At 48.1% G+C, this 23,815-nt stretch overlaps 1 protein-coding gene across 1 annotated transcript in view; it reads right to left on the bottom strand.

Moving 5' to 3' along the window:
- The window catches only part of LOC122372286 (G protein-coupled receptor kinase 1-like), an 83,222-nt gene that overhangs the window by 18,768 nt on the left and 40,639 nt on the right, over positions 1–23,815 (bottom strand). Inside the window, exons 4-5 of the mRNA XM_043349283.1 lie at positions 10,898–10,971; positions 5,275–5,376 (exon numbers count right to left, since the gene is read on the bottom strand). Coding sequence (XP_043205218.1) covers positions 5,275–5,376; positions 10,898–10,971 — 176 coding nt within the window. The remainder of the gene's footprint in view (positions 1–5,274; positions 5,377–10,897; positions 10,972–23,815) is intronic.

Genomic DNA, 23,815 nt, shown 5'->3' with positions numbered 1-23,815 from the left:
TTTAAAAATGGTGCGGACTTTCCGCACTGTTCGCTTTAGCGGTTACGCCCCTGGGTACATCTGCCCGATCTCAGAAGCTAGATTTGGAGGTCATACTTGAAAGCAGCCAGCAGGATGAGAACAAAAGTTGGAGGCCCCTGAAAATAGGAGGCCCCCTGGAAAAGGAGGCCCCTTGACAGGGTGGCCCACCCACTTTTCATGACGTTCCTACGCCCGTGGCAGGATCAGAGACTGCGTAACCAAACTGTCAGCAGCTGGGACCAACATACCATCGACAGCGTGTAACATACACGGACATGACAACTATTGACAATACCATAAATCATTATTAAATTACGAGCCCATTACATATATCAGCTGCATTCGATAATAATTGGTGGAAACGACACTTAACGCTACTCTTCAATTAAATAAAACGTAGATCAATCATCAAGATTGATAAAACTTAGCACGAGGGAAACGACCATCAGTCATCACATTATTCCAGACAATAAACGAGCATAATCAACTGCCCTTTTACATCCATTTCGCAAATTACCACAAGAATGGATGACCATAAAGACTTCCGCTTCCGCCCCATCAACTTTGATTCAACTTCATAAAAACGACCACACCAGCCAAGTCCACCACACAATTTTGGAGTCACACAAGATTAATCTCTCAGAAACTGACATTATAAAGCCCCAGGCCTGGCAACCTTTCATTGCCCACACGGGAACCGGCAGAGGTCTGCCATTCAAAGAGCGTATGACGAAACGACAGCGGCGCGGGTCAGCCGCCGCCCACCCGATCCATCGCCTCGCGGCATGCATCGTGAGCAAACGGCCGACCGTGGCGGCGCTGTTTTTCCATCCGCGATATCAGCCCGTGGGCGGCCGCAGGGACGGCCAGCGAAAACACTTCTCCAAGCGCCGGCGTCTGCGTCGGGCTCCCTGCGGGCAGGCGGCTCCTCTTCCGGCCTCTGTCTGTCTCCCGGCCCGTCTACTATTCGTCTTCAGAGCCTAGGGCCCTCACTCCTCACATTTCCGGCCGCCCTCGCCTGGTCAGACCCTTGAAATTTATCCCTCATCAATGCAATGCCTGTCTTTGTGCCTTTTCTGCCCCTGCCTGAATCTCTCTCGTCCTTTTTCTACCCCCGACATGGTGCTCTCCGTTCAAATCCTATCCCTCCCCACGAATTCCTCCCCCTCTCATCTTCCCCAGGCATTCTCCCATCCTTGTCCAGAACTGCAACCCTCTCTTGAGCTTCTTCTCTCTCCACTCTCTCTTCACTCCCCAGCGTCCTTTGCCTCTCCCATATCTCACCCTCTACCCCTCTAGGCTCATCCTCTTTACATCTTCCCCGAGTTCTCTCTCTCTTTCCCTCCCCCCTCTCTCCCAGCCGGCGCCGCCATCCCGCCCTCGCTCCCAGATGCCACAGATAGGCTGATGGATGCGATTCGTCTTTGATGTATGGCGCGATTGCCGCTGTGCCAGCCACGCGCTCCCGTTGCCGAAATGGGCAGCGCGCCGCCGAGCTGTTGTGGTATATTGGGGTAAGGATGAGTTTGAGTAGCGTTCCCGAGGGTTGGCTAGGGGAGGGTGACCTCTGGCACGACCGTGTCCGCTCGACACCATCGTTCATAGCGACTGTCCGCGCAATAAGTGCGCCAGCAGCGGACTTCTATCAGGGATCGGATACCGTAGGACTGGTGGAATATCATCGAATCGCTCATTCCAGAAAAAGCAGGGGAGTGATATGAATTAAGCGGTTATTAGACAGACAGCATTTCCATCTTATACTGGGCCGCTCATGAGGAGTCGCCCGAGAGGAGGAAGGAGGATGAGAAAGAGGCGAGAGAGTAGCGCCGTCCGGCGTCCAATGGCCCACGGCTCGCCAAGCAATCGACGCTGATGACGGAGAGACCCGGTCCGCGCCGCGTCATCCTCTGGGTCTAGTGTGTGGGCAGAAAGTAGTTCACACAAAATTACACACAATGTGTAACCATGGTGATGGATGGGCTCAGGGGTGAATTGCGATAAGGCGTGCAGACAGCTTAGCAGCCCTCAGGTTCGTCTTTTTATCGGCTAAGGCAATGCTGCAAAGTATCTCAGTGACGTTTAAAATGTATTACATATATTTTCATATGGATCGATACCACGGGAAAACATCCAACAATATCAAATGCTTCGACGGAAATTGTAAAAGTTTTAAGTTATTCGAGCAATAGAAGATTTAAGCACCGGGAGACTCTACTCATGTCAAACAAATGCAATTATAATTTCCAATGTAAACAATACAAATCATCCAGCTGCAGTCATATAACAGCAGTCTTCAATTAGATATATGTTTTGTTCACAAACGGATAATACCCCAATCATCGTAGTGCCATAAGGGAAACGACAGCTATAAAATATGTGGTATCCATAAAACGCTGTTCGCAAAAAAAAAAAAACATTCCATAGCTCGTCTCTTCTTCTCCAAAACAAACACTGTGGACACCGGAATAATCCGTCAACCGATGACGTGCCCAGGTGGACACAAGAATGGTCTTACTAAAAAGGAAAAAAATCAGCTGAATTTTCGCCCAGGGAAGCCTGAGAGGTTTCCAAGAAGCGGAGCACCAACTGCCAACTGAGCGTCATGCTTGAAAAGGGTAGCCAATCCGGGTAGTTATATGAAAAGGGTAGTTATCCGCTGTAGCCAAATTATCGCAATTACCAGCATGCTCCGTTTACAACCCGACCAAATGTGCAGCCCATTGGAAGACCTTCATTGGTGAAAATCTAACACTTTCAAGACAAATTTTTAATTGGAGATTTCAATCCATCAGAATTCGCGATATTGACGGAGAATGAGATTACCGAAATGATAGCGAGCTGGGGCGTGATCAGATTTTCTATCTAGACAGATACAACTGATCGACGATAAATCGCTTCAACCAAGACGTTTGGCACTTCTGCCAGCGAGCCTCAAATTTGGGGGCGTCATTACCGGATATTGGATTTCAGAGCACACGCTGGGGCATGGTTCATCACCTCACAACTTCGCAGTAACAAGTCGAATCCAAAAGACAAGATATATGAGAGCATCCATCATAGCGACGGGTGCTAAGTGCTCCCTCCAATAGACTTTATGAGTTATGAAATTGGGTACCGTAAAATTATTTCTAAAATATTAAAAATATATAATGCAACAAACTGGCAGTAATTAATTAAGTTGACATTCATCTAGGAAAACAATCCTTTACACATATAAGTAATGTATTTCATTCGTAATAAAAAACAAATACTATCACAATGAAAGATTGTTCTTGGATGAATCTCATGGAAGACAAACCTCGGCTTTGGTTGAGGTCACCGATGTCATTCATGCTTGAGTGCAAGCTGATGCTTCGAATTTTGTAGATTTTAAGAGGGAGTAGGAAAATTCGCACATAAAACTGAAAGCAGAAAATATGACGATATTATAAATAACACTTATCAAGCGAAATAGAATGTGATTTTATGCAGGCAGAGTACGCATTTGCTTGTAGTCACAAAAGAAACGAAAACAACCGCATTTATACTCGTGTCCAATAAAAGTCAGAACTCCAGCAGATACATCCGGGAACCCTGACAAGCAGCAATATATAAGGGACTTCCGTTATACCTATATGTGTATTGTGTAACTCTCCGTCAATGGCAGATATTTAGCCAGCCAGACGGTCCAGCGGCGAAAACAGGACAGTCAGCGCACAACCCTTTCACTCGCACCTACTTTGAGAATCCCCGAGTGCTTGTAGGTATATCAATCGCAAAGAGGTTGGCAGACCCTATAATAACGGACCAATATCCGAGCAGCGTCACATCCATCGATTCCTTTGCTGCGACTTATCTATATCCTTTCTTCCGATGCAAAACAAAGAAAGATCAAACGATCACAAATCAAACGGCACCAAAGCCAGGTCCACTAACGTGAACTTCTCCCCCTTAATTAGCCTAGGAACCATTCTCTACAGACATATAGTATAGGTAATTGTACGATATTAGGTACCCACTCCCATCTTTCGAGCAGTCCCCACCTCTATACTGCAAGCTGCCCGAGCCCCTGCCTACAGGTCGTAGCGCCACCCCTGAGGTCACCCCCCCCCCGTTTCCCAACCAGACCGCCGCGCTGTGACGACGGCGCCCGTCGCGTTATTGAAGCACATGTATCACCTGAACGCTGCAAGATTGAGCTAAGCGCGTCATCATTTACCAGCCGAATTCGAGCCGACTAATGAAACCTGAGAATGTGAACAAATCACCGGCTAGATCACCAAAGATGAGTCGTATATATCACGGCGCCAAGTTCTGTTAAAGTTTTGGTGTTCACAGACTGTCGGTAAATTGTGTGTCTGTCTTGGTTTTGTGTGTTGCCACCTGGATACCGGCATCATGCTCTTTGAGATATGAGACACAAATTGGTCGATAATAATCCCCCAGAAAAAGGCAATATGAGTGCTGGGCGCTAGTTGAGCATAGAACCGATATTTGCCCTCACATTGGTCACTATCTAGCCAAGTATGCCACGATTGAAGTGATAACATAACTTCTATTAGCATCTTTAAGATGCTAATAGAGTGCAATTACTTCATACTTACATACTTACATACTTCAGCTCATAATTTATTATCCAAGGAGTTCAATCCAAAAAGACCATTAATCATTTACGAAACCCTGCTCAACGAAAAACAAATACAGCTACCAATTAGGTACTATATCAAACTAAAGTCTATTTAACCTGCCCTCAAGACTCCTCAAACGGAGCATCTGCGAACGGTGAGTTCCATCGCGCGGCGGGATAATGGATAATCCAGATATATCAGGATTCCACCGGACCGTCATTAACGTTCTCGAGGGGATTTCATATATCAGGCTGGTCGGTGATCGATGGATGTGATCGCGATACTACTAACGACGAGTGATCGCGGTACTACTAACGACTGTTCCAGGGCGATTCAGGGAGTGAGCTACTCCTTCGGTATAACCTCGACACATATGAATGACCGCTGCCCGGTCAGAGACCGCTGAGGTTACCGAGGTCACCAAAGTCAAATCCCAGGCCACGAAGCCAAATGCCAGGTCACAGAGGTCACAAACTTGAGGCCATCGGGTCACCAGGATGACAAGTCAAAGGTCACCAGGTCACTGAAATTGAACGTCGGATATCATAAGGTCACCGAGGTCACGAGGTCGGTCAGCGGGGCCAGCAGGGTCAGCGGGGTCAGCGCACTCCATGTGACAAGAGCAGAGTGTCAGGATGTGACTCACGTGCGTGTGTGAGAGCAGCTCCTTCATGATGAAGTTGTCGTAGATGTCGCGGGCGTTTTTCCTCCGGTCGTCCACTTTGTCTAATTTTTCAAACTTTTTTATCTGTGGAAAGAAAGCATGCGTCAGATTACCGTTAATAAATGTCTCGACATGTCAGTATGATGGACGATAGGCTTAACGGAAACAAAAATATATTAGGAATGGACACGAATAGAAAGCCAAAGATATGTAATGCAAACCATAATCGCCTTATAGTTACAACAGAACATACATAACTGCTAAAAATATCTACCACAACGCAGCAGCATCCATTTTATTACACAACCATAACCCCCGATATACAGAAACCCGACGTCCATATCCCCCCCCCCCACGTCCCTGGATCCGCCTCTGCGTCAGGCGGCTCACGTCTGTCGTCACGTCCACTCGAGTAGCCGGCTGGCAGTGACGGCTGCCACTGGGCGGCAAAACGCCCCGTCGACGCACAATGTCCCGTCGCCCGTGCCGCCCTGACGCGGTCGCTCACACTTCCAGACGGGCTATCGATTCGGGACGCGTCGTCGACAGCGGCGGAGCGAGAGTGACGGGGACGGGAGAGGGGATCAGGAGGAGCCATGGGAGGTGCGGGAGGTCGAACTGGGGACCCCGGGGACAGGACGATCGGGAAGGAAGGTCTGTGAGGGATAGTATGAGAATCAATCGTTTATGGACAATATCTTATACCAAGGCATGGTTGATGACAGGCTGTTTTCAGGCCACCAAATTGCTGATAAGCAGCAAGCTGGTAAGTTGTAGATCAGAGTAATTGACAAAAAAAAATATCGAAGCTAAAAAATTCGTGATGGCTGCAGGCAGACCTGACTTATACAGCATGCAGCTGCATAGATTGCAAATATATACGTTGGATTTAAGTGGCTGTAATGCAACATAATTTTTAAAAACAAACGGTGCTGGCAGGTTTTACTAGTCGGTATTCAGTACCAAGCTTGTGTCTGCCCACATTGCAGGGGTACTGCCCTTCGAATACAGATCATTAAACATTCGTTCATAAATATTTCATGAGTTCTCATCAATCACTCAGCATAAATCTATTTCTTTTGTAAATTGTAATTCCCAGCACTGATCAAAACCATTTACCAAATCCTCGAGGCCATCAGAATGAACAAACGAATTCTACACGCCTACGCACCAGTACAGTGTAGCAAACACAGGCGCTAAACGAGCTGTATTTCGTGTCAGTCAACACAAAGCTTCACAAATGAGCAGGCGCGCCGTTCACCTCCCACTGTCAATTTTCCAGATAGCCCCACCGTAGCCCATTGCGTGAACTGCGTAGTCCAATTCAGTCCAATCAGCCTGCCCGCTATTGGTCGGGCGATTCGGCGCCCCCAGGGGACGGGCGAGTTCCGAGCAGGGCTGTGGGTGTTGGATGCGATCGACCGTTATTGGACGACTGAGCGGACGGGGGTTGCTGCGACCGAAACCGCACACTGCGCCACAAAACTGGACAATCGGTGGCTGATGAATCGAATGGGTGGTTATGGGCCCCGTGGGGAGTCAAGAGGGGAATTACTGGTATGCTAGACGCGGAGGTGTGTTGGTCTAGTGTCCACCTTGGACGATGGGCGTTTTATTTAAGCTTCCAGCACTCCTACCTAGCGGTTGATTAAATGATTTCATTAGCTTTACGAGCACGTTGACTACAATGATCGGTTACTTAGCCTATAGATCCAAAGCTAAAGCTATTTGTAATGGGATAGTCATCCTTTTCGGCAAATAATTCCACATTACCGAGGATCAAGCCGAGGGACGACATCAATCATGGCAGAGAAAGTCAATAACTGGTGGCTATTTCCACATGCTCAACTAGGCGAGGATGGTCAGTGGTCACATTTCACACACTGGTGAAGTAGGTACTGATATTGAGTACAGTACTATCTCCCCATCCTGACAAGTACATAGGTTAGAGTGTTGACTGTTGAGGACCTATTGAGAGCAAACACGTTAGAAAGACCCTTCAAACCAACCGGTAGCACTACCGTCAAGTACCATCATATCATGGGGCGAGTCAAAGTTATCACCAATCTATTGAGCTCCAATAAACCATCGTTACCACTGTCAACTTTTTGCACCACAACGAAACTTAGCGAGCTGAGTATAGGCATTTTATATTCTTCAAAATACATCGCGGCAAAGTCGAAACTGATCACAATGGCTAGTGCAGCAACTCAGAGCCAGCAGCACTGACAATGCATTAAAAGTTCCTCATATAAATAAAGTTCCACCAGTACGACTAAAGCTTCGTGGAATGATGAGAAAGACCTATAGATGCAGCATAGTCAGCATATTTTAACATGTAATACGCATAAAGACGCATCGTCGTTTTCCGTGCAGAAAACGACGATGCGTATAGATCACGCCTTACATAATGCATACATCAGAATGCGATATGCGATAAAGAAACCTGACAAGCAAATATTATCTCCCGAAATCCACTGAAACTGTTCTTTTCCGTAGCAGCACTGATGTAACCCAAGTGGCAAGGACGTCCCGACAAAACTGGACCTCAGGAATAGTTGAGCGTCTCTGCACCTCCCGGTAACTCGCGACAGCTATGCCTACATAACCCAGATATACCGTCGCCGTTATATCTAAACAATATGTAATTTCTTCATTGTTATTGAACACGGAAAACTAATAAGAATAGCATTTTCATTGAGTGACCGTTGAGTGAAAAATAAGCATAAGTATACTCTGCGTATACACAAATTCACAAATTTGCGAAACAGCTACGCATTTCACCAGGGGGGGGGGGGGGGCGGTGACACCGAACAACAGAACACAAACATTTCTTCGAACATCACCGTTCGCAACACTGACGAGTGGCGTGGCCAGACTCAGCCCGCAGATTTGAAAAGCGACAGCTCTCCAGCACCTGCTTTGATCAACAGGTGACAGTGAATCAGACGCAGCTTGGTCGGAAAAGGCGTCACGCTCCAACCATTATTGAAGATCATCTATTATTCTAAGGGATCCGACAGGACAATGAACGATGGCGGCATGCAACATAATTGTGGCTTTCACCCGCCTAGTTATCAAGAGACCAAGACCTTATTCCATGTTTCCCAAAAAGGAAGATCATATTTAAAGGCGTTCAAATATCTAAAATAGATCACTAGCCGACGAAAGTGGCACCGACCACATTGTTCCTAGGCACCAATTTGGGGGCGTCAGAATCAGCCAGCTGAATCGGCTCGCCAGCTTTAATTACACAAATGCCGACAGTGCATAAATTACGGGCAACACCGGCTATTTCCACTTCCAGTTCTGCCAGACACCCTAGCAACGACTATATCGCTTTTTGAATAGCTGCAACATATGATAAGACGTTAAATAAATATATACAATGTGAGGAAGAGAAACTAATCCTACACCAAACTAATCCTAGACGCTGGAGGCCCATTGTTTCCACCAATGCAGTCTTCCGCATAACAAAAAGGGTAAGACACTCGAATTTGAGAATATTTGACAGAGAACAGTCCCGAGGACACCATTTGCAGGCGATTCACTCAGATCTTGTTTGAGCTCAGATTCCCACATACCAAAGCCAGCTGGTAGGGACAATGGGTCTATGAGGAGGCAGACTGAGCGTTGACACTGTAAACGACGTTCGCATGTAGCCCAATCAAACAGGATTTGTTTGATTTCCGCAAAAATAATCAGCAAATCACGATACCAATACAATCGTTGTCATCTGTGGTCTTCCGCAATTTGCGGAAGGTCACGACGACCCACCAAAAAAGAACACAAATAGCTTTATGGAATGACGTCATAAGTGCATAGACCATCGGCTTAGGCCGTGCTTCTTCCTGGTTCAATACGGTCTTTCATTGACTTGCGTCACTGGTTTCAGTCCGATAAGGGAATTTAAAACTAGAATCATAATGCAGGCAACACGACACCGCCGTCAACACAGCCACTTTTATCCAGGTGAGCTTCAGCAACCGGTTTGTGTCTTCCACATGCCCTGTTGCGCCCGAACAATGGGAAGTACCGGCCGTAATGCCTCTGGAGCGCCCCTCTTCCGGGCGTGACTGGTGCAGGTGACCATACATCGAGAACGACACATGTGCCGGTCAGCACAGCGCAACAGTTGGCCAAAAACACTGCCTCAAGTCGAATGAAATTAAGGGTTGCCTTGAGACGAAATATCTTTAAGAGGGTGCCCAATAAGTATCTACTTTTTTGTAGAATGTCAGCCAGCAAACATACTAAGGCATTGTTCATCGTCAATGAATGGAGGAGCAGGACACAGTGAAAATGCAAATGGAACACCATATACCACCATACGACCACCCATAAAAAGCATGACATCGCCACCGATTCTAAAGGTCTCCAAGCCTACAAAAACTGTCCGAAACAGCTCATTCACCACGTCAACAAGACGATTCACGCCGGGCCCGGCCCTTTCCGGGTAAAGTGGCGCTATATGACGCTGCATAAGGCAGGGCTTCACACTCACACAGTGCACACAGCACACCCTACAGAAGGCGGCAACGTCCTGGTCGTTCCACCCTTCTGTATACCTACAAGCCGGATCATACGTCACTGAAGAATACATTTTGGGTCTGATGTTGAATGATAACTGTTCAGTGACGCGTGCCGTAAGGTATGACTATCTTAATCATATAAGGGTTTTGAAGCTTCCTTAGTTATGAGTATGGGGCAAAGTCTGAAACTTTGTTCTAGTATCAACGTTTTCGTCTACCTTTCTTCAAAAAGTGTCACCCATAAATCATAACATTTTATCCCAAATAAATCAGAATCTGGCTATCATCTGCATTAAATTTAGGCAGTGCATAGGGCAGTGGCATCAAAACAAAAGCAGAAGCGAACACATACTGCAGCTGCTGTCCAGTTTAGTACAAAGTGAGCTCGACGTTCATCACTTAAAAAGAATTACCTAATGTTATCAGAATACACATGCGTTACAAATAGAACGTCGCACGCAGTCAACATCCAGAACAGCCAGTGGCGCTGATCCATATTACCTTTCCTCCCTACACTGCGCACTGATTAAGTAGAAATCGCATTACTAGGATACGGCAATAACTTTGTTTTATTACGAGGGATTCGACATCAGGGTGATTTATGTAACTAAAGACGCATTAGGAGAATTGAAAGGAGACGAACATTCAAGGCATTCGGTTTTTCTTCTTTTAGTTATTCCGTGCAGTTTTCCATCTCGTCCAGTTGTGTCCGCAGTTCATTCACCCGTGAAGTTATCGGAATTCAGTAAAGAATGACAACTGTTTTAACTGGCTCGGGATCAACATACCCTCTCGTAAATCAGCATCGAGTCCGATCAGACGTGTTCATCATAACTCGTAGAAGAAACATCAGACGGCTAACTAGAGAAAAGCACCAACACAAGAGACGAAAATTGGAATGGAAAGCGCGCGGGACGGTCCAATTACCAATAACCAATACAGCTAGCTAGCTCATACAGATGATAAACATCGTAATGAACTTAGGCTTTAATCTACAATGTTCAGGACTGAAACGGACAACTTCATCTCCCTGGGATGACAGGAAGATCTGCCACAGATATAAGGTCACTTACCTCTTCATAGAAGTTAAGTTGTGGTACGGGATCCACCACACACTGCTCACAGTATTCCTTGAATAGAAGGTACCCTGCGAAAGAGAAAACGTATGAGTGAACCAGTATGCGCAACGAATGAAGCCACAACACTGATGAACATTTGAGCGATACGAAAAACCAAGGAAGAAAGGACGTAGGAACTAGATGCATAGATCTGTCAGCACACAATACGTAAAGTTTTCACATTGAGATGACGAACACACCACATTTAGTGACTAGGCTACCTTGCGGATGTGGCAGTTATCCCTTTCAAGGGCGCATAATGTTGTTGAGAAGTTTATCCTGGCGTGGCTCTTTCAAGCATATCCGTACAACCCCAGCCACTACATTCTGATCAGCATCAAGAACTTCCCGACCGGACACCACGGATTACCACATGCACAACGAACTCTGATTAGTGTGGATTCCGGCTCCGCTAAGCTGTAAATGCAAAGCGTTTGGACCGAATTTATCTAGAGCCGCGGCTGCGAAGCCGCTTGACGGCCCAGCGCACAGTGGGCGATCCGGCCGGTGTAGCCTCGCGAAACCTATCGGCATTCATAACATCCATGTTTTTGAAGCTAGAACCACAATATTTAGGAGCAACCTTCTTGAATATCCAATGAGCATATGTTTCAAATAAGGACTATCTCTTAAAGGATTTGTGCTCTGTGGCGAGCTTGCAATTTGCCTAATTGCTGTTCGAATAACGCATGAATACTTTTGAGGGTAGGTCGAAATTTATGACGATATGAGCTGGGTAGGACATTGAAATGGTGTGTACCTCCATAGAAGATTGCTTCCAAACCAATTTTTTATTCAATCGATCATGCCCTACCAATTTATACATCTCATGAAACAGCGTAAATCTCGCCCGGCAAGGCCCCATTTCATAACGTGACCCAAGCAGCGGGTTTGGTTTTTGGTAAATAACTTCGCAAAAAATGGCCGCAGAACCACGATTTTGACATCGCCGTGTTCGCCTTGCTCAGGCGCGTCGAATGGTATACTTTTGTTTAGGTGAGGCCACCGTAAGGTCAACCTGGCCTTGACCTCGAGTCAAGGTCAGGTCAGAGGTCTTCAAATCACGAAGTTGATCGAAGGAGGTCATATCGCATATCATTCGATTCGGCAGGTCTTACGGAGTCCATTGGTGACCTTGTCGACTCTCTAGCTCAATTTGATTGGGAGTTATTGACGAAAAACTCGTATGACCCTAGTGACGTCATAAATGACGTCATGCAAGGTCAACAATGCAAAAATGCAGCATCAGATCTTGCAAGGAGTGCATGAAGTAACGATGCCATGTATTTGAGACAATTGAATATCATTCCTGGCGCCAAAATAACAGTTTTCATATTTCCCCATTGACTTATAGGTGAGGTCACGTGACCAACCTGACTTTATGTGACATTTAGGAAAAAATCTGGGATATACAAGTTGTAAGACCTCTGAAGGACAATAAGTCCTGCAAGTCTCACCTCCCTGTGAAAGTTACTCTGGCACTGAGAGCGTTGCAAGGTTGCGACATCTGAGGATCGTGCAGAGGTTCATTTATGACGTCATAGGTCAGTGACCTGACCTGACTTGAAAGTGCGGCTGGTGTCACAAGATCCAGCGTGCATCAAAGGTCAGGTATGCCAGGTTGCAGCTCTCTATTGCCTGGGTGTTTTGAGCTATCGCGAAAACACCCTTTGGGGCATTTACCACTTGTGCTCAAGTGCACCAAGCCACGGCCAACCCTTAGAAGAAAAAAGTGTCTGGATGCTAGGGCTGCAAGTTGCTGCAAATTTTCACTGGCTCCCCTAATAGATAGTGTCTTAGTGCATGCGATGCAGCATTATTTTCAGTTCATCCTCGTAAAACTTTTTTTGCTGGGCTTGGTTAATTCAGTGAACGTAATGTTCAGTGGTAGAAAAAAAATGTAAAAAATTAACCTAATTATAAGACATTTTGAACTGATTTTGTCTACTTGCTTTCTATGGCGGAATCGTCTAAACACCTAAATTTCACTTTCCATGCAAAATGGATGCTCAACACCTAGCAATTTCATCGTTCCGCAAAATATTCAAAGAGCGTAAAAATCGGCTGTGATTATCCCCCTTATGAAGTGTTACGGAACGCTGTCTTTAACGACACTTTTGTCTACGAAAAAATGTCTCCTGAGCCATGCAAATGCACTAATCGTAATCTTTGATGAATTTTCTGTCGACTAGTATGCGTTGTTTTCCAATTTTCGGAAAAAAGTGTCTTTGAGGTTTCGCGAGGCTAGACCGGCCCGATCGCCTACCGTGCAGCGGCTCGGCGCCAGGAACGCTAATCAGCTTAAATACGGGCACGGCCAATGGAAACACCCGTTCCTGGTGCGCATACGGACAAAGCGCCGACCGCCCTCATCCGTCTGTACTTTGTAGGTGTCCAGGCGGCAGAAGTGGACGCCGGTATTGTATATATACAATACAGCCTCTACCGCCACGGCCATTCGGGAGCAGCCGCAGAATCAAGGAGCTCGGGTAGATCGAGGACGATACAAGGCATATGACCAGCTAACAGCAAATTATAGCAAAATTTTGTTATATGTATGCTATGACAAATATTATAGCAAATTCGACGCATAATTAGCAACACTAGCCACAGTTTAAATGATCAGCCCCCTAGAGCTATACTACGCAGCAACGGGGACACAGGAGAACTTAAATGTCGCGACTTCACGCAATAAAAAGTTACTCTGCATTTATACACATACCTGTCCCAGGTCTCCAGATAATGAAAACATGAAATAGACGCTATTTTCAGGTATATGATGCCCTTTCCCCCTCAGGCCAGTCCCACACTCGTTTCAGTTAAACCAGGAGTTCTATAGCCTTGTAAACCACCCTTTGTGTAATTCATGGACGCACTCTTATGGAAGAAGGAAGCTGATAAAAATGTCGTGTAGTCAGCGCATTACTAGTTGCATCGAGACAGTCCCTCCCAGTCCCTCGTGAGACAGTCGATTATGCAGGACGAAAGCGCTGAGGGGGGGGGATTGTGGATGGTACTTTCAAGACAGTACCTACCGGAACATAAATCAACCACCATACAGGCCGCTCGTCGCCAGCCTATGGAAAACACCACCTTGGTGGCAGTGCGATGGTGGACGCAGCTTGTAAAAAAGCATCCATACACCTAATCAGGCCATATTCACGATGTAGCCAGCGCTGCCTTTCAGCTGGTCTCGTGTCCAGCTCCACCACAGTGTTCCTCCACAGCGATGCTAAGGCCGCTGTCCGGCCTCTTGTCACTCAGATCGGAGCACAAAGCAAGTACGGCGGCATTGCCAGACCCCATGGACACATGACCATTGAGGAAGCAAAATCGGAGAAGGCACGATGACCGGCCAGGTAACCATGAGTGAACTGCACAGAGCGTCCCTCGAGCCGCCATGACCCGTCAAGATCAACAGCGGAGGGTTGAAATTCTCTGAAATTTTCGGCCGAGCTCTGTGCGTGTCACAAACTACCACACAGACAAATAACCAATGCTTATTGCGGCCATCACAGTTAAATAATGTTTCATTGACAGCCACAGCTCCATTCAAACGAATACGGTGTAGGTCAATACAAACGTCTATAGGTCAACACAGACGTCTATACTTTATTTACTCTGAGTGGCTACAACTCGAGAGTACGGGAAATGCACAGGCGACCTTTTCAGACATGTCAATCAACATACCATTTCACATACGAAATCACCAATGGCGGTCACAGGACCGAACCCCACCCAGACGTCGCCTACGACATCCAGACGAATGGACACAGCAGACGACCGACAGAGACAGTTTGGTGACTGGGTCTGAACGAAACGACGGGCGGGGTGGGCGCCTGCTGACGGGGCGTTCTTCAACCGCCAGAAATACACATCTCCCGACCGGATCCGGCCGCTATCAGTTTATGTGACAACCGCGGCCTTGGTTCAAAGTTCAAGCCGAACAAATTGCCGACATTCGTTTGCTGTAATCCTCTTTGACTCTGCCGTTTGAGGAAGTCTTCCCTCAGCATCCCGATGCATTATTCTGGCGGCCTGTGTGTCGAGAGATGGCGAAAACAGATATGTGGGAGTAGCGCAGTCACAGAGAGGAGTGACGAGGTCGGCGGCATCGTTTGTCGAGAGCAAACAACACACAGACACTACCGGAGAATGAAATGAATGAAACTACAGACAGCTATGGGGATGCGGGGAGGGAGGTCATACGTTTCCTTCAAAAGCAACAAAAATACCTCGCTAAATAATAGCCACTGCGATGAGCTTGGCCGCAAAATTACTCATGCAGGGGGAACAAAATGCGAAGGAATTCTGGTCTTTACCTGTCTTTCCATGATATCTAAAGGACATCGTACCACCTGCATATGATAGTTGCTCAATTCATCCTTGTGACCTGACATATAAAGTTCGTAACCTTTGAGTTTCGACCGCATACATACAGGTTGGTTTGCTTCACACAACCCAACTCCACACTCCACTTCCTGCAACTATACTCGTGGCACACTCCGCTACTTGTGACACAACTTTCAACACCTTCACTTCAACTGATACGAACAGGCTAACAACCAGCCTTTTTTACCTCTTGAGAGCTTGTCTGCAAATGCAAATAATTCAATACTCCACACCAAGATATTCAGTAATAACTTAAAACAGACCCTGAACAAATGTCCACGAAAACGACAAACTTTGGTCGCTAGCCATAGCAATGTCTAGTGACGCACTAACATTTCTGTTACGTCACAAATACGCACCGGGAACTATCACTGTGGACGCCATCTTGAAGTGACCAGGTCAAGGTCCGCCCGACGCCCGCCTCTGGGTACATGTGTCTCAGAGACCGGCCGTCACTACACTACCCTACCGACCGACACAATGACGGACCGACACCGGGGACCTATACATCCTGTCAGCACACACTCGGTCCTCTTACGGCCTCATCAAAGTGACGTCATCTGGCGAATTTACATCAACGACGGCTCACTCAGGCTCGAGCAGCAGTCCGGTGCACAATGGAATCGCGCCTCGATCATTCGCACTTGCCTGACAGACAGCCAAGGCTTCTTTTACATCCACGTGTCGGCGTCGGATCGTGCAGAAAATTTCAATGGACAGAGCTTCGACTGAAGATCGCGTCACAATCCTTAGCGCGCGGTTCTCGGGCCGAAAATCGGACAGTTGAGCTGTGGACTCACGTTCCGTCGGACACCACTGCGCCGAACCGGGAGCGATTCCAGGGCGATACCATCGTCTGGTGATCTGAACGGCTGAGTCGAGCAGACGCGGCGCACATCAGTCAAAGGCGACGGCAAACGTGGCGCATATTGGCCTAAATGGAAGAAGAAAATGAAGCGCGTGTCGGCTGAATAGAAAATAAAATAAAATGTACACTGATCAAGGGAAGCAAAGTGAAAATCAGCCAGAGTCAGAGAGGGAAGTCAGGGAGTCAGGGAGTCTGGCAGGAGAGAAGAAAACTTGACTTTTATGGACATTTCAAAGGACTAAAGCGGTGTACAAAAAAAGTCAAATCATTTTACTGTATACGGTAGCAATCAATCACGCAAGTGACCAGCAGTTCGGAACAAAAAATAACGAGGGGCACACGACTATGACGACGAAAAATCTCTTGTAAATTTCATTGTCGTCGAACTTAACCTATAACTAAAGGCAAAGTGCAGGAACATTCAGTCAACGTCATCGATGAAGGGGTTTACAAAAGCGGAGGATTCGCCTCGAGAAATCAAAGATCTACTAAGCACGGTCTACCGAGAGAGGCTTTGCACAACTGGTGTTTAAATAGCTGACTTATGTACCATCTTCAGAAGCTTTTCACTCAAATAACGACAAAGCCAGCTATATAAAGCAAACGCTATTTCAGTGCCGAACGTTTAATTGATGGCATTGTCACAGTTAAAACGGCTTCTTTCTCATACAGACTCTATAAACTCCTTGAAATAGCAGACCTAATTTGCAAGTTCTATGCCAGACGGTCTCGAAACATGATATCAATCACACAAGCTCGGTACATTTCGACAGCACAGCACAAATATACCGCACACTGACGTATCTGATGCATTAAAATTCATCTCGTATAGGGAGACTAAACACTGCGGACTGAAATTTCGCCGCTGTTAGATTCACGGCGGCATGTTTTCGCTCTAGCCCAACAAATTCCGTACTCTGTGGCTCACAAACAGCACTCTTGTTTGTGCAGTTACGGGCTAATTTTGCATGCTGTAGGAGGGAGAAAGAGGGGCAGTCTGAAACATGGGTCATCGAGTAATGCCAGAGGTGGGTTAACTTTGGTCAAGGAGATATACATATCGCAAATCAGAAAACAGAATGCACCATCACGCTAAAGCATTATATAATGCACACTGCACACTTTTAGGGGGAGGGGTAGCACGCGTACCACGTAAGCAGACGAATGCGGAATGCGCACATCCCATTTACGGAAAGAGGAATGTCGGATGTTGGTCAGACGTCTTTGTGGTAATGTCGGATGTTACAGACATATGTCGTATGCAACACATGTCGACACACATATATCATATGCAAATGTGTCCTTTTAATATACAACCCTACTGAAAAACAACGAGTAATACCGTAGCACTATTGTTGTAGAAACGAAGTCTCCCCTACGAACTAAGGTCATGGATCAGGACTTTTTGACGTTTTGCTTTTCACCACATTACATTCATGACCCATACATATAGACAGCATCCAGACCGGGTCACGCCTTTAGAGGCTTCCAGTTTAGTAGCGCCACTTCACATTTCAAACATCGTCAAGCATTATCACCAAGACAGCCGAGCCTGTAAAACCAGCCACGACCGACAGTCAAAACTCGATGGCAGCACCCGGATTGCTGGCGACTGAAGAGGCTTGGCTTTACTACGGGAGAGCTTATTTCATGACGTGTTTATTTTAGCTCAGTTATAGTCACTGACCAGAAAACACTATGCCTCCACTGGGAGCTCCTTCATACACACACGCACACACACCCCTGACGCAGAAGATGGTAGTCAGGAAGTGGTGCCGATTGCCACCACAGACCCTCCCCCCCCTCCCCCCCAGAGACGAGTCCGTCCTACCACAGACCAGTCGTTCACCGCACCAGACCCATCACGGAGACCCCAGCCAGCGACGAGATACATGACTCTCATGTTTTAAGCAGCATCCTGCAGAACATTTGTGAGTCATTTGCAAGTTAATAGCGGACATTAGGCTTTGTTGAAGGGAGGATTGCTTCCGCTGCCGGATCTCGGGAAAGCTCTCCCTATTAAGAATATCATACGTCCTGGGGAGGAAATGAGAGTCCGATGGCACGCCGACTAGTCCTATTCGACGATGAGTAATGGAGCTCACGGAGAAATTAATGAACCGAAAATACATCATAGAATGAGGGAAGGTGATATCTTTTGGGGTTATCATCGAACAATTGTCAGGCTCAGGCTGATGCTCCAGAAGGTTGGTGGACTGAGCGATCGGCTTTCAATAGTTATTCCAACACAAGGCGTAGTTTCAAATACAATACAATACAGAAGGGGTCAAAAGCTTCTCGGGGCATGCCAATGAATGATAAGGCAGCATTTAAATACGTTCTCCGGCTGACAAGACTTTGGACAAGGAAAGCCAGAATTAGCAAACACCAATACCCGATGCACATGTGCTATTTATGCGAAGTCATCACAAAGCTTTAAAAACACAATTAAAAAGACATAAAACAGTAGTTGAGCAGACTGGGACAGCCACACGACCTAGACTTAGCTTACCTATCATTAACTAGCTAATCTTGGTGAAATCCAACTGTCCGATCGCCAAATCGAACACCTATACCCTGAAATCCTTCCCATGAACTGTGCACGGTGTAAGTGCAATCGCACAGGACCTTTGCACGACACATCAGTCGCCAGCTGCTACAGCAGCAGATGCTCTTAGAGCGATATGAAGCCAGGGCATCCCCTGTTCAGTATCTACGTCACGGGTTACTGAACGTATGAACGACGGGCTCATACATTGACCGACCTCTCACTTCATTTTTCAAAGACACACGTAATTAGTCCATGTGCATGCGTGGATCCAGACGAGACCCATTTCGGTGATGATCGCCGCTCGCTGGGTCAGTGGCCTACTTTTCCGCTTTAGTTGGTCTTCATCAATTTCCCGTCCGTTTGGCCGTTTTCAACTGTCAGAGCCAGGTGCGGGACAATGGCACCCAGGCGAATAAACGAGTTATTAGAGCCAGGGCCATAGTGCTGATCTAAATGGAGCAGATAGTCGCACAATGGAATCACATCACGAGCACAGCGTGACGCCGCTGCATCGAACGTATGAGCTGGGATTCATTTATAGGTACCTAACGATGTGATAGATGTGATTGTGGACAAAAATCGATTATAGGAATGCGAGCGACCGCACGACACCGACAAACCACTATTTCGCCACAGCAAATCGGGAATAACAGACAGGAACTTCGCATTTCCAACGCAATTACTGTAACTTCGGCCGGAAAAAAATCAAATTAGGATATTAAAACTCACCACTAATCCCAAGCAAACAAAACAAACAAAAATAAACGTCAGCTTGTAGGTATCACAAAATTAGTCAAACATCTGCTAACGACGGCAAAACAAACTAAATCTAAGAACAGCAACCACAAAGTGACAAGGCGTTTGTGATAAACATGCAAAGTATTGCACACTGCACAGTGCACACCTAAACTCAACATTACTCAAGTGAACCACAGGAGAGGAGAGCTCTAGCCCCTGTTGGTTCTGTACAGCCAAGAGCGCGTGCACCCGTGCGCATCACAGGCGGCGGGGGGGAGGGGGGGGGGGGGGCGGGGGGGGGGGGGGCGGACAAGATCCGGGAGGGCGGGGGTGCCCCGCGACCAGTGCCAACCACAACCTGCCGCTGCACTGCGGCCGCTACAGAACAGCTGAGGGGGTCAGGCAGAGGAGGGTACACCGGGTCGTTGGTTCTATAGCAGAGGGCACAATGGGTCATTGGTCCTACATCAGACGGCAAACCGGCTCATTGTTGGCTCCATATCAGAGGGCACATCGGTTCATTGGTTGAAAAGCAGAGGACAGAATAGTTCATTGGATTTACATCCGGGAAAAAACGGTTCATCGGTCTTTTCTCAATATGCACACCGGTTCAAATGTCCCTTCAAAGACCTATGAATAAACTACGCAACTATCTAAAAATGAGAGTGCAACTATCACTGGCAAGTCGTACACTTGCATGATTATTCACTGTTTCTAACACAGAAGGTCCAATACAACCAGACATGTGCATGGATCTGAGTGATGGATCCATGATCTCAGTGGATCTCGAAGCAAAGTACAGGTTGGGATCTATGATCCCACCGGATCCGGCGTGAAAAATACATCTTGGATCTAGGATCTCATATGATCTGACGATAAATTAAGAATATGGATCTATGATCTGAGTGAATCCCAACATGCATCACATTTGAAACCATGTTTTAAAGGGTTTCTATGTCAATAAGTGACACAAAACTATGGATATGACGTGCGATCACATACAATCACTAAAACAGAACGTTTGTGAGTTGAAACAAGTGTTTTTTGGGATACATGTGTTGACAAAAAATAAGTGAGGATCTATGATCTCACTGGATCTCAAGCAAAAAATGAGAGATCTGTGATCCCTACGGATCTCTCGATAAATTACAGAGCTGGATCTATGATCCCGTCGGATCCGAGATCAGGATCCGTGGGATCAGATCCCAGATCCATTTTCTCGGATCCATGCACATGTCTGAATACAACTGTTTCGAAGGGCACATTAATTGATCAGCTCCGACTCAGTGCCAGTCTGAATTAGACGAGCTTTACGGACACGCCTCCTGGAGGAGCCCGCCTTCAGACGCCTGGCGTCACGGTGGGAGGTGTGGGCCGTCAGGCCCGCCGCGCCCGGTCTGCAGCCGGAACGCGGTCACCAAACGGGCTCCAACCGTGCCCTCTCCGAGAGGGACCTGGCAGCGGCCTCCCGCCGCGCCACCTGTTGCTTCGCACCTCTTCCAGACAGCGCTACCTACCAGTTCGACCTCATCGCCCAGGGCAGCGTATGCCACCAGCGGGTCCGGAGTCGCGCGCCGGCGCGACCCGGCCCGCTAGATGATTAGTCAGCGGGCCGCGCCCGCCCCCGATACCGCCGACGGGGGCGGCGCGCCACACGGGAGGCGCCCGGCCGGCCGGAGACGAGCCAAGAATCGCCGATATCGTCGCAACCGTCGGACGAGAAGCCACATGATCGTAGTATCATGGAACGCGGAGGGACTCCGGTCGAAGATCACCGAGCTCCAACGCTGGCTTCCCACGGTCAGAGCAGACGTGCTGGCGGTGCAGGAGGGTCAGCTCCCGAAGGCCGTGCCGAGGCTCTCAGGGTTTCAGCCACCCGTTGTGGTGCGGAGAGCGCGAGGGCGAAGAGCGGACATGGAGGTGGTGAAGGGGGGCGACGTGGCCATCTACGTGCGAGCTGGCCTGGCCTTCACCCCCGTCATCGACAACCTTCTGGCCGCTACCGACGACTCCACAGAGCTGTGTGGGGTACGCATCCTGGGACCCACCCCGACTCGTATCTTGAACATCTACCGACCGCCAATCAGAGCGACGAACGATGACCGGGAGGACAACTTCGACCCGGACCTCCTGCCCAGTGACGACGAAACACTCATCGTCGGTGACCTGAATGCCCACCACCCCTCCTGGGACTCGGGCTGCGAAGCTGCAGACCGGGTCGGAACGCGAATCGCGGACTGGCTCGAGAGGATCGACTGGGCGCCACTCAACAGCGGCGACCCGACCTTCGCCAGTTACCGCTCCGGAGGTCAGTCCGCGCCCGACCTGGCGGTGTGTGGATCGGCCCTGGCCCGAAGGAGCAGGTGGTGGATCGGTCCGGACCTCGGGAGCGATCACCTGCCGATGGTGGTGGAGATGCGCGGAATTCGAGAGCAACCCCGCAGGATCCGCAAGGCGAGGATGGCTTACGACAAGGCCGACTGGGTTGCGTTCCGCGACACCTGTGAGGCGGCCCTCCTTGAGGCCGGGACTCCGGGAGAGTCGGCGCAGCTCCAGAGCGACCGGTTTTCGACGGCCCTACGTCAGGCGGGCGTGCGGCATATCCCCTGCGGGGCCCGCGCGGACCCCAAACCGTGGGCACTCGACCCCGAGCTGAGGGAGGCCGTAGCGGAGCGCCGGGAGGCCCGACGCCTGCTGCAGCCTGGGAACGAGCGGTCCAGGACCAGGTGGACGGAGGCGAAACAGAGGGCGGCGGAGGTGGAGAGGAGAGTGTCCCGTGATCGCTTCCGTCAATTCGTCTCTGAGACGCTGAACCGACCAGCCAGTCTGGGGAGAGTTTCAAAACTCCTAAAGAAGTGGGACAAGTCAACGGATGAGGAACAGCGAGATGGCCAGGCAATGGAGGACGGCGGCCGACTGCTTGTCACCGACCGCGCCAAGGCGGATGCTTTTGCCAGGACGTACGCCCATGTGTCCCGGCAGATCCGAGCAACGAAGATAGACCGAGAGGTCAAGAAGAAGTTGCAAGAACCCGCCCTCAAGCGCTGTGCGGAATGTCAAGGAGACAGAGAGGCCGGGCGCTGCTGTGGGCCCTTCACCCCTGAAGAACTCGCTCAACACATCCGAGAAACCAAGCTGAAGAAAGCCCCTGGCCCGGACGCGTATTCGCCAATTGTATTACACGAATCGGCCAACCAATAGCTTGCCTCCTGAGTGACGTCAGCGTGGCGTCATACTTTCGGTCCTCGCCCTGGTGGCGTCTATTGAAGCTAGGTTTTAACTTATTGACATTTAAGCTACATGGGGTACATTACCGCCGTGGCTAAGTGGTTACAGTATCGGACTAGTAATTCAGAGGTAGGTGGTTCGAATCCACTCGGCGATTCCGATTTTCGTGTCATCTGTCATTGTGCGTTTTTTTATACATTTGTAACGGCGTGCACCTAAGAAATCTCAAATCAGACGTAGGCATTCTTCTAATGAATATGTTGCATAAGATAGATATTTGCAGTCCAACCGATTGGTTCGGTTTCGGTATTTTCCAATGGTCTTTGTTTGTATTTGGTTTGGTAGCGGTGTTCTGATTTTCTGTGATTGACATCACTAATGCATAGTGCATACTATGCGAACGTAGCCAATGGAAAGACAAATGGTGCTGGGCGATGGCCATTCATTGATCAATATTTCTCACTGCCAATGGGTGATAGCACGCAGCATTGACAGGGGCGGCGCTGACCTTTTGAAAGTAGGTGGGCACTTGGCAAGGTAAAGTACCTAAAAGTAGCGAAACCTAAGATGAAAAGTAAAAATCGCACGCTGGTAAGCAGGCTATTAGATAGCTTTTCGTGTAAGAATCACCATGCACAAAAAAAGTTCGGCATAGCTGTTAGCGTAATCACGGGACGAGATAATCAGTTTCCAGCCGTCAGAGCGTCATCTATAGGAGCTATGCCCTAACTATAACTTTTACATTTCAGCCGCCAGGGGGATACCTAAGTCCTCTTACTTGGAATCTAGTTAAAGTCAAAAGATTTATATTAGACGTTTATGAAGATAACTTGGGACTGGTTGTTAAGTTGCATGCTCACGGCGGGCTGTCATCAATTTATCTCTATACATGTCTTATCTGATCGATGAAATAATACAGGAATCTGTTGTCATTCGAGTGTGTTTCATAATAGCTCTTCCGACTTTGACGAATATCGACAGTGCCGTAACAAAATTGGTAGTTCAGGTATAGACTGCAACTGCAGTTCTTTTGCAACTTATTCCTTAATCAGATGAACACTTGTCAGAGATTTATTGGGCGTACGATATTGGCGTG

Source organism: Amphibalanus amphitrite, unplaced genomic scaffold, assembly GCF_019059575.1.
Source record: "Amphibalanus amphitrite isolate SeventyFive unplaced genomic scaffold, NRLGWU_Aamphi_draft 001340F_arrow, whole genome shotgun sequence".
Classification (NCBI taxonomy): domain Eukaryota; kingdom Metazoa; phylum Arthropoda; class Thecostraca; order Balanomorpha; family Balanidae; genus Amphibalanus; species Amphibalanus amphitrite.
The sequence above is the reverse complement of the archived record's forward strand: the minus strand, read 5'-3'. Positions and strand labels throughout refer to the sequence as shown.